A 17,263-nucleotide genomic window follows, 5' to 3' on the forward strand; every position below is an offset into this window, starting at 1 on the left:
TAAACCGTTAGTGGAAGAAAAAAGACAAATGTATATCGAACTAAGATATTCCATTCCAGGACTTGGCAAGGCAGAGGGGAATGAAGGTTCCATTGGATAGCAGTAATTGCTCTATCTGTGCAATTTGGGGCAAAATAAGAAGTACTATCACACCACAATGGGATGATGGATAGGTTACCCTTTCAACTCCCCAAAACCCCTGACAAGATATAATTTAGTAAAAGCAGATTTTCTGTCTGCGTATTTTTTCCTCTCTTTTTAATTTGTTCAGGTATAAAGAAAAAAAACCAGCAAATTGCACCATACATCACTTTTCAGCAGGATTCTGCCAAGAGTGGGCATGCCCTTCCTCATACAGCAGACATTTTAGGCGACAATTTACTGTACAAAGCCAGTCAAATATACAAATGAATACTATTTCATGGAAGGATGCTTGATGTTTCAAAAACAAACAACACAAATACCTTTGTACTATTACTTCTTAATATCATGCAAGATTAGGGGTCATGGGAAAAAACAGAGGAACAAAGGAAAATAATATACTGTTAAAAAAAACATGCTTAATTAGTGAACCTTCGTCTTTGAGGTACTGGAGACTACCTTTTTACGATTCTGTTGAAAACTGTTTCTGTCCAAGGAAAACCTCTTGTATTTACCTTTTCTTCATGCCGTGAGAAAAACAAAAATGGAAGGCGATCTGTGAAAACTGTTTAATAAAATCAGATGGAATTTAAATTGTGGCCAATCAAGGTGTCCATTAAATTTGTCAACTGAGACCAAGACTAGGGAGGTTTAGCATATCAACCACAGAGACTGTTATGGGAATATGGTTTAAATGAAATTATCTTACACCACAAGGTAAGAAGCATGCTAATTATCTACTGCTGAATGCTGCCTTCATTCATGACCTTGATATTCTTAAGTATTGTTAGCACACAAGTACATAAGCCATTGGCACCGAAAGAAATAAGAGACCTTTTTATTATTCTAACTGATTAGCACCTGCAAGTTGCCACTTAAGAGCTGGAAGCCAGTTAAAGGCTTTGTAGCTCCTCTTCCATTTTTTTTTCTTATTAAAGTAAGATGTAATATACGCTTTTTCATTCAGCCTCTCACCCTCTTCTTAAAGTCCTTTGAACCAAAAAAAAAATCAAGCTGGGTGACTACAGATCCAAAGCTATAAAGTTTCCATTTTCTATTAAAGACCACTTTTAACAGCTTTTTGGTGCAGTGAGTCAGGTATTTGTAAATGTGGAAACAGCCATTAAATCTCATAAAGCTTTTAATACAATGTTTTTCATGAGCAATAAGAGCATATTCTAAATTTCTGCTCAGCGCATTTTCAATCCCAAACACAAAGCTCAGTCATGCTATTACTCTAAAGGCAATAGACAAAATTCTTCGGCATGTAGGAAAAATGTTATAGAATGTTAGCATAAAAATATAGTTATGCATTAGTAAAGTCTAGTTAAGTGTATGAGGTTAAATTCATCCCCTCATTTTACAAAAGGAGAGCACAAAAGTGCTCTGTCATACACAGGCATTTTTACATTTAATCCGGTTAGTGTTATAAAGAGATGTGAGAGTATTTGATTCAAGTACTGTGATAATACTGACAATGTCGACATGAAAGGCACAAGGTAAAATTTAAATGAGGAAAAAGGAAATGCAGGACCAGAACTAAAGCAATATTTGCAGAAGAATTCATAGGAATCCGAAGCAAAGTATCCAGATATACGGCAGACATCTGACATTTAGTGACCCTTCAAGGAATTGCTAGGCTAAGGGATAAAATAGCTACAAACAACAAAATCAAAAGATCTCCTATCGACATTTCCTATCGGAAGACATTTTGTGTTCTGAGAATTCAATAACATTTGTGCTTGACTTGTTTAGCAGTTTGAAGACTGAAGTATGATTACTGTGGCTTTAATTCAGCAACATCTTCACTACCAATCGAAAGAAAATCACAGATCAATTCAAGGACTGAGAATACGATGGATATCTTTAAACAGATTTGTGGCTGTATGAAACCAAATGCCATGCCGATTGCCGAAGCGGCTGGGTGGGACTTGAGGCTATATAAGGTACTATAACACCCAAACCCAAAAGGTTAATCCCTCCATTTTTTAAGTTTATACAGTAAGTATTTAGTTAATACAATTTTCTGCTTACCACCCCCCTTAAAAAAACAAACAACTTATAGTATTCCATAATTCTGGATTTAATATACTGGTTGCCATAAAGGATAAGTGGAAAAGTGGAAAATGTGTTGCATGACAGTTCTGTTTAAAGTTCATTTTTATCACCAAAGTACAGCTCATCTCTCTTAAAGCAGGTATATAAAAAAGTCTTTTAAATTCCTAGTCAATGCAAACTATGGCTCCTTTCTAATAAAAGATGTACATAAAAGATAACCCCTCAGAAGCTGTAAATTAGATTCATTATATATTATGGTTTTTTAATATCTCTTCACAGTCGACAGTTACAGCAACCAGTTGGATTGTGCAAAGAACCATCTGTGTAAATATCATAAATGAAGCTCCACTGCACTATCAACACTAACTCATCTGAGCCTTTTTTTTCCCTGAGAATTTGTAATCGCCATATTCATTGTGCTGGAAATTACCCCAATTGTGAACTCGCCAACTGCTAGGCAGCATGTCTCATGGTTACAACCCTTATACCTACAGAGGGTAACTGTAAATTACATGCACATGTTCGGAACCGTAAGTTATTATCTGTGGTGACATAATATAAACAGCACTGTTCTCCCATCAGATGCAAATCTGGCACAGCTGGCTCACAAATACTTCACCGATAATGCTGCAAGTCCACAGGAGTCCAGCCAGCCACAGGGGTACCACTGTACATCACACAAACCAGTAGTCTATGGGTCTGCAGCGATGGTTGGCTTTCATTCCATCAGTACATGTTTGTATAAAGGTCTTCGGTGCTCAGACCTTGGTTTTCAGAATGACCTACAACTACATTTTTTCCCAAACCTCAGCATACAGAACTTCAAGCACTCCTTTCCCAACTTGCTTTTAAGGGTTTTCTCCCTCAATTCAGACTTAACAGCTCTTAATAGGATATCAGTTTAGGATTAATAGACAATCAAACAGGTGGAAATCAAACAATCCCTTCTTTACTAACTAATTAGATTAGGTTCCACCTAGAAACAGCTTAACGAGGGGATTTATGAACTTAAAACATTGGTATAGGGTTGATACCAACAGCAAATCCCAATTAACCTTTTTGGAACTGAAAACAATTTTAAAACATACCTCAAAAAGACAACTATGATTAAGGACTCAGCTAGGAACATAATACAGGAGAAACAGATGCCTTTCAGTGCTTAAGGCACTTGAAATTCATTTCTTTGTACACCATTATTACATTTTAAATTAAACTCCATAAGCAAGAGTTACACCTTGAAAACTGAACTTTAGACATAACTAAATCAAAAGACTACTTGACATTTTGCCTAGTAAAAAGGTGTGTGAGAATTATTAGGAAAACACTTAATAGATTAATAGAATTTAGGAAAGAAACTGTTCATAACCAAGAGCTGAAAACAGCTATTAACAGTCTGGTAAGTGGTTATTAAATTCTGATTTAAATCAATTTGTAAATATCACTCTGCATGCCACATTAGGATTTGGATTTTAATAAATGCACATTATGAACCATTAGTGTATTTTAATTTGTATCTGGTTTGAAAAACAAAATGGCCTCTTAATGCAGACAGATCTGATTAGTAAAATAAAGCAAAAAAAAATCTCTATATAACAACGTCCACTGTTTCATTAAATGAATTATCTTCTGTCTCTGAGGTCAGGGGTCTTTATGACACTCTGATCTTTTTGCATCATAGTGTTAATGTACTGTAAATGTATTTGTGACACTTACACAATACTGGATATAATGTGGTATACATTAATAACCTTGTCACAAGCATGGTGAGACACTACCTTTCTTTCTTCCCTCTCTATCCATACTAGCCTAGGGACATTACTAATGAGCTACCTTTTCTTCTAAAAGTGTAGAACATTACAATATTGAGAATCTTTATTCTGTCATCTCCAGACCATTTCATGAGACCGATCTCATGACAAACTGCTCTGAGGCGGACACTAATTAACTTCTAGTACATTTTCGTCACTCTGTATTATATTCTGCAATCCTCTATTAAGACATTCGCGTGTAAATCAGATTTCCGTCAGCTGATATTTTTGCATGAAGCGGCTCAAAAGGCTCTGACCTTCAAACAGCTCCTTAATTACCTCCTAGCAATGGGAATTTTAGTACTGTGTCAGTGTGCTGTACAAATACAGGTTATAACTGTTTGAGATGTTTAAATTAATGTCATGTTTTAAGCATTAGTCTCCTCTTGCATATCTTCAGTGTTTCTTTACTATTATGTGATACAGAGCCTCTGCAGCATTAAACCAATATGAATAATTTTGTTTTTTCACATAAAATCCGGCTCCTTCTTGGTGCCGTGTGTTCTGTTCAGTAAAGATCTAGGAGCTTTTCTACAAAGGACTACAAAAATTATTTTGACTATGCTGTTATTCTGAACTAAACTGAAGACTACTGGTGAATAATTATTATGCAAGAATAAATTGAGGAAAATGGTTTACCTGGCAGGTTAATTAAATGCAAACACTTTAATTCAAAGAGCAGACTTCCATTTTAAAACATTTAGATTAACTAGAGAAAACGATAAAACGTCAATGTAGATTTTAAGTCCAACATGATTAGTTCCATCTATTAAACAATAAAACTCTCCTGTTTATCTGTAAATTATTTAGATGCATGACAGTCAAAAGCATCTGTAAAGTAACAAGATATTGAAGTAATGCAACAACAATTAATTTGTCCAGGCACAAAAGAAAGAAAATGAAATATTTCTTAACTCCTCTGGATCTCCTTCCCTTCCAGTCCAGATTTCTTATCATACACTGAACTGTGCACCATTTTCTAAACTGCCCCCAGTAAAGGGCAAGATTTGTCCATGTTCTATATGCTGTACACAGCAGTGTGAATTACAAAATAAATGATTAGGGGGTTAGACAGATATGGTACATGTTGCAAGATATAATTTATCTCACAATTACTGCAGTCACCCAAAATCTACACGATCATTTGGCAGCTGAAATTTTTACATGGGTCAGTGCGAATTCAGTTTATGCAGAGCTCATTAGTTTTAAGCAGGGAGCTGGTTAAATTTCAAATCATGGTAAAATAAACTCTCAGTTTTATTTTGTGTGTGGATATCCAATTTATACATAGGAGGTAAACAGAGGTATTTCAAACCAGTTTAATCAGTGTATCCACAGTGAAGCCCATTGTCTAGCCACTGCCTATAAATCTGACAGGCACTAATCGAAAATTTTTATTCCACAGTTAAACAGACAGTTTAATATCCTCCAAAGACCTACAGTTTGCAGTGGGGAGATGTACGACTCGCTATCGGGAACTTTTAATTAACCGGTTGAGAACATGGGGAATGGTAAATTGCTCTGTCAGTTTTGTAAATGGAGTTTTTGAAGTTTGAAGCCCTGTACAACACAGCTCTCAACACTGGCATTTCTATAATTTCAGAGAAAAAAGTACATTTTTTTTGCTTGTAAGAAACATTTCTTTAAAATTGACTCTAAAATCATTTAGGCATTTGATTATGACGACTGCTCTACTGAAAGTTTAGAAAAATTGGGATAAAGTACTAATGATCATATGAGGAACACCATTCTGTAAGACAAAATCAAATGCAAGTTCATACAGTATATTAAGTTTGTTATAAACATTGGCTTATAATTGTAATAGCAACATCATACTTATTGAACATTGCCATTTTTCTGGACCACATTCAAGATCACTTCTGAGTTATATTAATCACCTACACTCTTTTTTCTTAATAGTAACTTCCCCTTTAACATCCCATTCTAGTACAGAAGTGGTGCGTTCCTGAAATGAATAAGCAAGGCAGAAAGAGCAGCCCCATTTAATACTATATAATAAAACTCCCTTATCTGGTGACAGTCAAACCTCTATTAGACTCGATAGCATCAAAAGCAAAGCTTGAGAACATTCCTTTAACACATCGCTCGGAACATAGCCAAGATAGCAAGGTGATTCCACGACTGAGACAGCACATAAAAATGATCTGAGCAGCCAAATTATTCCATTTGACTGTATCTCCTTCAGCAGCCATCACTTGCAAAGCGGATTTCGATCTTTTACTCAGACTACCTTACCCAGTTCCCACCAAAGGCAACAATGTAAGCCTTCCATTTTCAGAAGTAATGGCATGCAGACTGCAACCAGATAACAGTACCGAAAAGAGGACGTTTGCAACAAGAGGGCAGACAAATGAGTTAACGCTTTTTGCACTTGCAGAATGTTATAACTTCAGTTAACTCCTTGCGTTTTACAGAAGCCTGTTTTTTTGGGCTGTTTAAGTTGCCTCATTTCAGTTTTCTTCTTCTGCCATGTCTGCCTAAGTGGACCTAGAAGTCTTTCAGAGATACAAAATCACTTTAGCCTCTTTACATTCCATCAAAGGGTGATGGGAGTCTGGAACAAGTTACCCACTCTTCTTGTTGAAGTTGATGCCCTGGCATTTTTCTAGAAAAATCTAAATAAATTCCTCGGACCCATTCAATGACTAGCAACCAGTCGAACTACATCAGGAGTCGGCAACCTAATCAGGAGGGGCGTCATGAGAGTTAAAACACATCTATTCAAGAATCTGCATGCCGTTGGTAATTTAGCTCTGGTCATTGGCTTGCTCAAATTTTCATCCATGATGCAGAATGTCTTTGTATGCACTGCCCCCCTCCTCAAGCAGAGCTTAAAAACGCCTGTGCATCGAGGCAAATTGAGCAACAAGAAAATCCAGTATCTTCACCACTGCCATCACTGCATTAAGCTCAGAAACTGACATCTTGATAAATCCCTTCTGTTTTCTGACCATCGCAGATGCACCACGAATTTGAAAACAGTGGAAAATATTTTCTTCAAACACATTAACAAACATGTTTTCTGTATCTTCCCCCGCTGTTGTACCATGCATGGGTTTTAGGCAGGACAGCTCTTTTTGAACTCCTGAGTCACAAAATCTCATAAGTGTTAACGCGGGACATCATTTATATCCAGACATTCAAGAGTAACACCAAGCACAATTGCATCTTTTATCTGTTTGCCTTTTCACTTATGCCATCTGCCACTGATCTAGGGGACACAGGTTAGCCCTTTATTCTAGAGATGATTGTGTCATTACTGGGCAAACCATTGAACTGTAAATGGCCAGCCATGTTTTACAACACATTGCACAGTTTTGTATTGTACCCCTGTGGTCTGATTTTGACAAACAGGAATGTTAGTCAAGTTACTCTTGTGGTTCACTATGCCCCGTCCAGAGCACAAACAACAGCTTTTTTAAACTTGGTTTCTTTGCCAGTAACTTTTGTGCACTTTACTTTTAATTGAGCGTATACTATATGATGCCAAACTCTGAGCTATCTGGTCCAGATGGTCTTTGGTAAAAAAAATAAACAGTCTGCTTTCATAAAATGGATGGAGCTGATTGTGAAAACTAAGAACTTTACTAATCTAACAACTGAAAATGTAAAAAGGTGAGTGAAAATAATGCTTGGCGATATAACATTTTATTTGTAATTAAGAGGGATAATGCCCTGCATTTGCAGATTATATGTACAGAACACTGTGTTGTAAATCTTCACATGGTGGATAGCAAGCTTTCCAGAAGTTCTAAAATACTTCAGATGAGACTTTCAGGCTGTCATATACAGTTCACTATCATGTGAGGTAACTGGGAAGTGAGCCAAACACTCTCTACAGATTTAAACATTTTTAGGAATGTGCTTGCGGCATGTAAGGTGAAGGGTGATTCTCAGAGCTTTACCCAGGAAAGCTTCAATATTTTACATGCATACACTAGAACAAGGAAACAACTGCATGTTTTAACTTATTTTTTAATTGAAATGACTTTTTTCGTCAACACCCAAATATGAAAGTCCATCCTTTTCTGACCTTCCTCTTTAAAGACCTGCATCAAATAGCTAATTTGATTTGAACTGCTTATTTTTGGGAGCGGGTTTGAATGTCTGACGGAAAACATCAACACTGAAGATTAAAGAACAGTTGCAAGGATCTGTATTGATTATTCAGCACTCTGAGAAATTAAGAAACTAATTTACCTGGTGAGAGAGGAAAGGAATTTATCACACCAACATGTTTTCAGATACCATTAGCCTTAATCATACAGAGCCTTGCTTCTAATTGTATTAGTAATTTTCAGATGAAAATTACTAACACAATTACATAATTTGAATAACTTCAATGCACAAATTCTTCCCAGTTAATCACCATCTTAACTGCAAAATTAAATCATTTAAAACCAATCAACATATCATGTAGGCTAGTCCTTGTTATATAAACCAGTGTGTATAATCTTTCCTAGATACATTTCAAATTGATTTTCAAACCTTTTACCCAACTTATACATTTTAACTAGGTGATAAATAGCTCTTTGAACCCCAAGACTATACTGGATAGAGTACTTGGTACTAGAAGTATTTAAACTGAATGGATGTTGTCTTTTTTTTAAATCCTTTCTTCGAGTATTAAAATTAATGTTGGTAGTAAGAGCATTTTTGTAAGGATTGAGAATGGTTCTGTATAACATACTGTAGTATTAAGCTGTATCTTCACATCAAAGGGAACAATATGATTATTATGCAGTACACTGGCAGAGATTGGTTTAACATTTGTTTGTACATTTACTCTGGGGTTTGTTGTTGCTGCCTCATTCAGTGCCTTTTGGGCGAAGGATTCAGAGAAGTGAAATAAAATAACTGCTAGCAGTGGTGTACAGTACAAATCCATATCATACAAGTCGAGAAAACTACCTGTTAATAATCCCTGTTCTAGCAGACCATGGGATGTGATATAATAAAAACCAACTTCCCCAAAGGAGCTCTGACCAACTGCATACAAAATAATAGCATGCTGTTGGTACTGTGTAGTGGTAGCGGGTTGTAACAATCTCAGAGAACTGTGAAACTCCCAGCAGACCACTTGCCAGTGTTTTTGGTTTGGAGCTGGGCAGCTCTGATGTAATTGAACAGGTTGCAGAAAGGCCAAATGAAACATGTTAATAAAACTCTACTCCTCCCCCACAGCTCTCTATAGACACCTCTGGACTATTACATGTTTCTCGCCTCAGTAGCAACAATACCCAAACCATTTACATGACAATGTCCGTGACAGAAAAGCAGTTGTGAGGGAAGTTGTGTGTGTGTATGTGTGTGTGTGTTGGTGGTGGGGGTTACTGTATGTTTCTCTCTTTAGAAGTGCACTGTTGAACAAGCACTCTGAATAAAGCTGTGGGGGCGTTTTACACTATTACCAGAGAAAAGGCACCTGAATGGATTTTAGCGGTTTTCCTTGTTCTTACTACTGTCTCCCTTTGGCTAAGACCACTGTGTGCGTCAACAACAACAGTAACAAAATCAGTAACCGTCCAGCTGCATGTTCTGGGTGTTATACAAAATATTTCAAATGAAGCTGAGTTTGCAGAGGAAGAAAAAAAAAATGTAAACTATATTACATTAGCTCACAAAGGGTACTGACCGCAACAAATGAAGTCAATAAGCTGATCCGGTATCCTTTGTATACTGATGAATAAAAATGAAAACTTCTAAAAAATTGGTTTTAATCCAAGAAAGACTTCTTGAAAATCCAACTGCAAAACATATGCAATAAAGATTAATGCTAATGGTACTGGCAATTAATGTACTATCTTCTGCTTTTACAGATATGCTACTGCTGTTTATAAGCAAAAAAAGGCAGTTTTTAAATATTACGAGAGTTTTCATTTCACCTTTACAGCTCTGGGTAACCAATTATTTTTTCTACAAACAGCAATGTCTGGCCAAAGGTCGCCACAGTTGGACAGATTTTTCTATGAAAATATTTGAAAGGAAGAGCTAGGGATATTAAGTGATCACTTTTTTTGTTACCCCAAATGGTGAATTTATTAACATATTCCTGTCTGCAGTATGTACAGAATATGAGCAGTTCCATTTCTCATACACTGCAAAATGCAGTCCAAATATTGTTTTTATAATTCGTTTTAGCCATATCATTTTTTAAAACATCAAAGTCTTCTATATCAAAGCAAGTCACCAAAAGAACAGGTTTGTTAGTTACTTTGCTTCGGAAACTCAGTACAACTGTCCAAACAAATACTCTTAGAATACCAAGTAAGTTCACGTGTTGGTACTGTACTTTGTTACCATCAGTCTTCTCTTATCATCTCCAAGTAATATGCAGTACAAAAACTGTAATTCAATGCTTTTATCTGCATAATCAGTTTACAGAGAGGCAAGTGGGAAAATACTTAAGTCAGTTTTAACTTAAACTTAGAAATGAAATTTCTACCCACAGAACAACCCTGCTTATTTTATTTTATTCCAGGGATGTTAGATCTAACCAGAGAAAAGAGTGATTACTATATTTCGTTAAATAAATGTTGAGAGAAAATAAATATTATAAGTAGGCTTGCCTAAGTGTGAAAGCTCTCCTTTTCACTGATATTTTCCGCCAAAGGAAGCCACAAAATACCCTTTGCTCCCTTATCCTTAAGAAGCATAATATATTAAATTAAAATTCTGCCTAGTAACCAGAGCAACGTGGTTGCATAGCCTGCAGGGCACATGGGTCAAATCAACTCAATAGGTGCTCGATCACTGTAATAAGAACAGGCCAATCAAACTGAGTGCTTTTTTGACAAGTCTGCTCACTTACTCACTGCAGAGCTTATGAACGTATGAGCAGCGTACTTATGGGAAATAAACCAACCTTACCAGCAGAAGAAAAACCTCTTTCATAAGGCTCAACTCTTTCAGTAGACATCTCCCATCTGAAGCCTTTAAGGAGACGTTTGGTATTCTTTTTAATAATTGGTGCATTACCCTCATATTTTTTCCCATCCACCTTTAGCTGTCAGACAAGACCGAGACCCATAAACTACCAAAGATATATCATCTAAATTCTCAGTATTTAAAAGCATGAAAATGTACATTCATACACAGTTAAGAAACAGGACCTGAATTTATCAGCCGTACACTATCTGCCATGGTATCATTGTTGCTGAGGACCAGTGATAAAAGTAGAAGTAACACTTGAGATTAAGAACTGCACATTATATTTGGAATGTTTTATAAATAAAATATGAAGTATTAATATAATTACAAATTGGCAATAACCTAACACTACTGTAGACTATATGGCTGCTTGCACCAGTACTCTAAGCCTCATTATAGCATAGAGTTCAAGGGACATAGTAATTTCTGGTTATGATATCAGTAACATATTAATAAGTAGGATATAGGCAGTCATTATATTACTTGATAATAGTTGTAATTACTGACAATAGACAGGTGTACAGTAGAAGTGTTACAACAGCTAGGTAATATGTTCAGATATAAAATTTTATGAGTAAATATCTCTCTCAGTTTTGCAGACCACACACACACACACATATGATGAGCTAACTTGAATATGACGGTTTATGAAACCAGAATAGAACAAAAGTCTGGTCGAAAGGTTGTCATAATACCAACTTCCTTGATGGGGGCTTCTAATAAAAATACATTTAAAATGCTCATTTTTCCCCAAACCAAAATTAATCATCAAGATGTTATCCCACCACAGTCATTAGTGACTCACTCAACCAAGGCTTTATTCCCTGTACAACATAATGGTGTATTCTGACTTTTTGTTCACCTCCTGTAACCTGCTCCTCAGTGGTATATTAACATCTGCAGATACATGAGTTAGATAGAGACTGTCAATCTAGAAAGTGCCCTGTAGATACTGAGCTCGGGAACATAATATAAAAAAGCCTGATCAAAAAGCCCTATAACATATTATGGGACTACAATTTTTCCAGCTCCAACATTAAAATCCAGACTTAAATCTATGAGACAATAAAAGGGTGTTTATGTCAGCATCTTTTAAGAAATGTCTTTCATTTCATTAATAAAAGCTTTTCCTTTTTTAGAAAAAGGAAACTAGTCTAAAAAGAAAAATACAAACATGCATGCTAAGATGCAATTTAATTTCATAACTACCCAAGTCTCAGTATCTTACCAAAATGTAATTGCCTGGTTTCTCATTTTCTCATCGTGCACTGCAGTTACAGTAACCGACATGAGTCAATTAAAGTCTACTGGCTCAAAAAGGCATGATAAAATGAAAAACATGCTGCAAATACTAACACAATTCACAAACCAGTTACCATTTCAAGGCATTTTCAAGAATATTACAATCACAGAAAAATACATCAATTAATAATGTCAATCATTAATCAAATATGAATTACAGGGAACACAATGTGACTTCTTCTGCACCTCTTTGAGAGTTAAGCCCAGTGGACTACAACATGAAATACCTGATTAGATAAGTGCCCCATTAATGTGCATCTTATGAGTTCCTTAAGGATGCCGGTCCATTGCAGGAAACATACATATGCACTCACTCAAACAACCATATAGGGGGCAAATCACAAATGCCAAATAACATGGACTGCATGACGGATGTTGAAAGAAAATTGGAGCAGCAGGAGAAATCATGCAGACACCAGGAGAACTCCACACAGAAAAATATGCAATGAAAGAAATCTACTTTTTGCAGAAGCAAAAAACCATGGCTGAGAACGTGACTTCACACAAGTGGCAGAAATAATTGAAATAATGTAGATTCACAGTAATCAGCGTTACCATTTCTGGCCCCTGGGATTTAGAAAGCACACAAAACAAATGAATACGATAAATACTATTACAAAACCAGCACAGCCAACACTGCTGAAGAAATTAGACTCCATATATTGTAAATGCCTCTGGAAAAAAAAAAGAGGTTCACATTGATTTGTTTAGATATTTTTTAAGAAGAGGTGGTGCTGTACTTCAGTGGTAGATGAAGTAGATTCCCCTTGAGATGAAAAGCACCATACAAAAGGGAAGGAACTGGCATGATTACTGTTATTAAAAAAAGATTTAGGTGTTTATGTACATTTGATTCGTTTGGATACACAATGAACAGTGCAGAATTTTAATGAAGGGAGCATTTGAAAATTACAATGCGCCATTAATGCTCCCTCAGAATACAGTTTCCAGGTTTTGTCACTGTGTTAGAAGAAGTACTTAAATCTTTCAAAGACCATTACAATGAGAAAAGAATGAGGACATTTAGACTGATGTCTGTAACTGTCCTACCTGCTTCTCTGTCATGGTGTAGATGTGCTGGTAGTCTGGACTGAACAGCAGGTCTCTCAGAATGGGGCCACCATCGCTTACCACCACATTCTCATAGAGCAGAGCTGGCTGGGCAGGGTTCACGGAGTTCACCAGGATCTAGAAGAGCAAGGAGAATTCAGTGTTAGCACAAAAATACATGACTACCTGTGTACTTTGCAACACAATCGTAAAAGGATTGTACTGCAGCATACAAAAAGACTTGGGAATTACAAACAGTCCCCTTGGACTGGAACCATTTAGCACAGAGAATCCACTATCATTTTTTCTGAAATTTATTTGACAGGAACAATTTCCAACTTCCGTAATACATAGTGCTTAACTGCAGGGCTCACTCCCCTACCTGACTTTATTGTGTTGTTTCCTCATCTATTGTTGTTATAAATTTTCTATTGGATTGTACAAGCAGACCACTCTTCTCTCCACCACACTTTAGATAAGGATTTTTCCATTTGCCAGTGAGCATTTGCTCAATTTTTTTTATTACCAATTCCAGCTAAAAAAGGATCTATGGATACAGTCAAGTGGAACCTCTGAAACATGATAAATATTTTGTGATGGAAAAGAATTGTGTGGAATGTAAAGATCGCAAAAAGAGTAAATCTCTTTTTCTCTCTATGTAAATCTCTAGGAAAGTTAAGACAAGTCCCAAAACGAATAACCTGGAGACATTACAATTTCAACGCACTGCATAAAAATGACTAAATTAGACCTAAAACTGTCTTTTCAATAATTTCTCTCATACTGATATCTACTGACTACCGGTTCTGTGGTTGTGAGCACATACTACCCTTTTCTGTACAAATGACAATTCCCAAGAGAGAATAAGGTGAACCAGCTGAAGATGCTCAAGTGCAATTAAACAATCTAAACAGTGATTTTCCTCTATATACTGAGAGACATTGCAAAAGATACAAAGGAGTTCTGGAACCACAACATACATTTTTAATATCACCCAGCATACACTTATGTTCTGAAGAAACATGGGTTCAGAAGTTCAGTTCATAAAGTTTTATCCTCAATAACTTTATAGAAACTTGGACAGGAAGCCGTCTTATTCACTGTACATATTTTGTTCTAAGTCACATTCACTAAACCCGGTATCGTTGCAATACTATGCAATGATAAGAAAATTTGCACCATTCTTCGTCCGAGGTACAAATCTTAATTAACTTCTTTTTTAAAAAAAATGAAAGCCAGTAAATCCCAAAAAATAAATCAATGTGCATTTTAGTGTGAAAATGACACTATTACCCATGAAATATATACAAAATATAAACAATTTTCACAGGCCCTACTTATAACATGTTCCTGCAGTTACAACCGTATGCTTTTTCTCTAAGCTGCCATCTTAAAATTGCTCAGAATGGACACTGATTTTTCAATGTAAGAATGGCACCTGGCATTGGTATTGGTGGTATGATTGACCAGCTCATGTTTCCTGAACAGTATGATCCCAAAGATGGTGATGAAGCCCAAAAGAGTCCATTCTATGGCCTTGTAATTCTCTAGGGCTGTCTATAAGTGTGAATGCTATTTCATTCCTCAGGAGACCCCAGTGTTGTACAATAAGAGAGAATTCATTACGGGGCCTGCACATTTCATTACGGGAGCTGTCTGATAGCACCCATCCGCTTCCAGGAGTTCCGATTATTTTCCCAAGCCTGCTGAAACCTCAAGCAGCTATTTTTAACGCACGCCAGCCGAGAATGAAGATTAAGTGCAGGGTGCAAACATTGGATATGTGTTTGTTTTTCTATCCATTTAGGCTGTGCTGATCTCAAATGGGCTATCAGGGGAGTTGGTGCCCAATGTCAGGAACAGATTTCCAAAACGTTATCAAAATCCATTTCTCTACTTCTGTGCCCCTTGTGCCTTCCTTAATATCTCCAATTTATTGATGACCATTTAGAAAACAGTATTCTGAGTGGAGATCTCAACAATATGGAATTCCACTGTAAAGACTTGCAGAGTAAACTTCCTACAGCATTACAGAGATTTACTGAATAAAAACACTGGTTAAAAAAAAAAGATTTTGTCCACAAGAAGTCATTTTGAATGTTTCTTCTGTTGCAAGCCTCCTAGAAAACACAATGATTCAAAACAGGCTTTTGAGATGATAGATACCTTAACCCGTCGGCCCCATCCGAAAACAGTAGTGAATGTTCTACAATTAAGCCAGTACAAGCAAGAACTATTGTCTTTTGAAGACCTGCTGGTAAAGGAAATGATGTTGTTAGCAGAACGTTTTGTTTATGCTTCTATTAAACAAATGCTTCTGATAATGCAAGTTGAGTGATAAATTTGTATTTACAATGATGACCTGGGGAGTACCCAACTGTGCAGGGTCATGTCTGAGAGAGTGTGAACATCCACACTCCATGTGCCTGTCCACTTAGTGGAAATTACAGCTTTTTCCAGTATTAATTAGCTTGTTAATTCCTTTCTAATGGTCTTAATTAGTATTTATTCTTATAAACTGTTCACCACTTAATGTCTGTTGGTTGTGAAATACTACCAGTAGTATGTAAGATGTTATAAAAGATCATTCAGTCATTTTCACTTGTGTCTTGTAGAACCTGGATACTAGAAAAATATTATTTCCAAGGAAAAGTGTTTCTTCAAAACTCAGTCTCCATCTGAAGACAACTGTCTCTGTGATATCTGACAGCAGGCCACTGAATTATTGAGTATTTTACCATGTAGCATTTTTCACTTGGTAGTTGGTGTGATCTTAATTTCTATTCACCATCACTGTAAAAGGAATCAAACTTTTATATAGTATAAAGCTTTAAATTTTCGAATTTATATAAAATAATTTAGTTAATTTTAACAATTATAATTTGAGTTCACATTTTTAGAGAAATCTGTAAAAATGTATCACTACTTCACATATGCCTCTGTGGCTTTGTAACACAATCACTGAAAAGTGTTCACTGCAATATTGTTACCCCGATCCAGGTTTCATAGGGCTCACATAATGGAGGAAAGTAAAGGGGTTGAAGAGAAAAGTAGCAGGCAGGGCTGGAAAAAGTTTCACTCTGAAAACAGCACATCTGCTTGGCTACAATGACAAGACAAAAAACATTAAATAATCAATTTAAACACAAGAGAGAGAACACCCATCCTAATTATCTCAAACATTCCAGCTTGGTTATCCATTCTTAAGAGACTGCAGCAAATAATTTCCTGTCATCATCTGAGTCAATGGCAACCTTGCGTACCAACATCAATAATCTTCTTGTTAAGACTGTGTGAGCGCTCCGTTAACTCGGACTACATTAAAAAAACATTTCTGATATCAAAGAGGAGTCTCACTCAGTCTCTTTCTTACTTTCCAATGCACGGAAGCTGACAGCACTGATTGGAAATACAAATGGGCCAAGTGGGGGGTAACAACAACTTCACTAGGTAATAGGGTGGCATCTGTCAAAGTCAGATCAACACAGAATGTCCTTGTTTCCAACCCACAGGGAAACGGCACGGTGGAAGCTTAAATAAATGCATATTCTCTTTTCACCACCACACTTTCTTCAGCATTGTTTTCACATTGGAGGTTGCCAAAGTCATTGGATACTCCAGCTGTCTTAAAAACCTTGAAGATCACAATAACATTCTCGAGGAAAACATCTGCCCCAACAAACAAGCAAAAGGCTGATCTTTAAGTAGTAAAATGAGCAAAAACAATCACTTAGATTCATACTAAGGCCTTGTGTTCTTTCGAAATACAGAGCACAGTACATAAAAGGGAATCATTGAATGTTGCTAGCATATATTTAAAGAGCTGATAGCAATTCCTCTTGAACTGAAATGGACCTTAACTGAGCAAAGTGGTGCCTTCCTCTGTTTCAGCTGATGTCAGGTGAGAGGATTATAACCTACCCATATCCTTGCATTTCACAGTGTAATGATGT

General features: G+C 36.4%; 1 protein-coding gene across 2 annotated transcripts in view; it reads right to left on the minus strand.

Moving 5' to 3' along the window:
- The window catches only part of plxna1a (plexin A1a), a 278,914-nt gene that overhangs the window by 120,415 nt on the left and 141,236 nt on the right, over positions 1-17,263 (minus strand). For both annotated transcript variants that reach the window (XM_088636764.1, XM_088636765.1), the window contains exon 4: positions 13,311-13,448. In XM_088636764.1, coding sequence (XP_088492890.1) covers positions 13,311-13,448 — 138 coding nt within the window. The remainder of the gene's footprint in view (positions 1-13,310; positions 13,449-17,263) is intronic.

This window comes from Lepisosteus platostomus, chromosome 6 (genome assembly GCF_059453375.1).
Source record: "Lepisosteus platostomus isolate fLepPlt1 chromosome 6, fLepPlt1.hap1, whole genome shotgun sequence".
Classification (NCBI taxonomy): domain Eukaryota; kingdom Metazoa; phylum Chordata; class Actinopteri; order Semionotiformes; family Lepisosteidae; genus Lepisosteus; species Lepisosteus platostomus.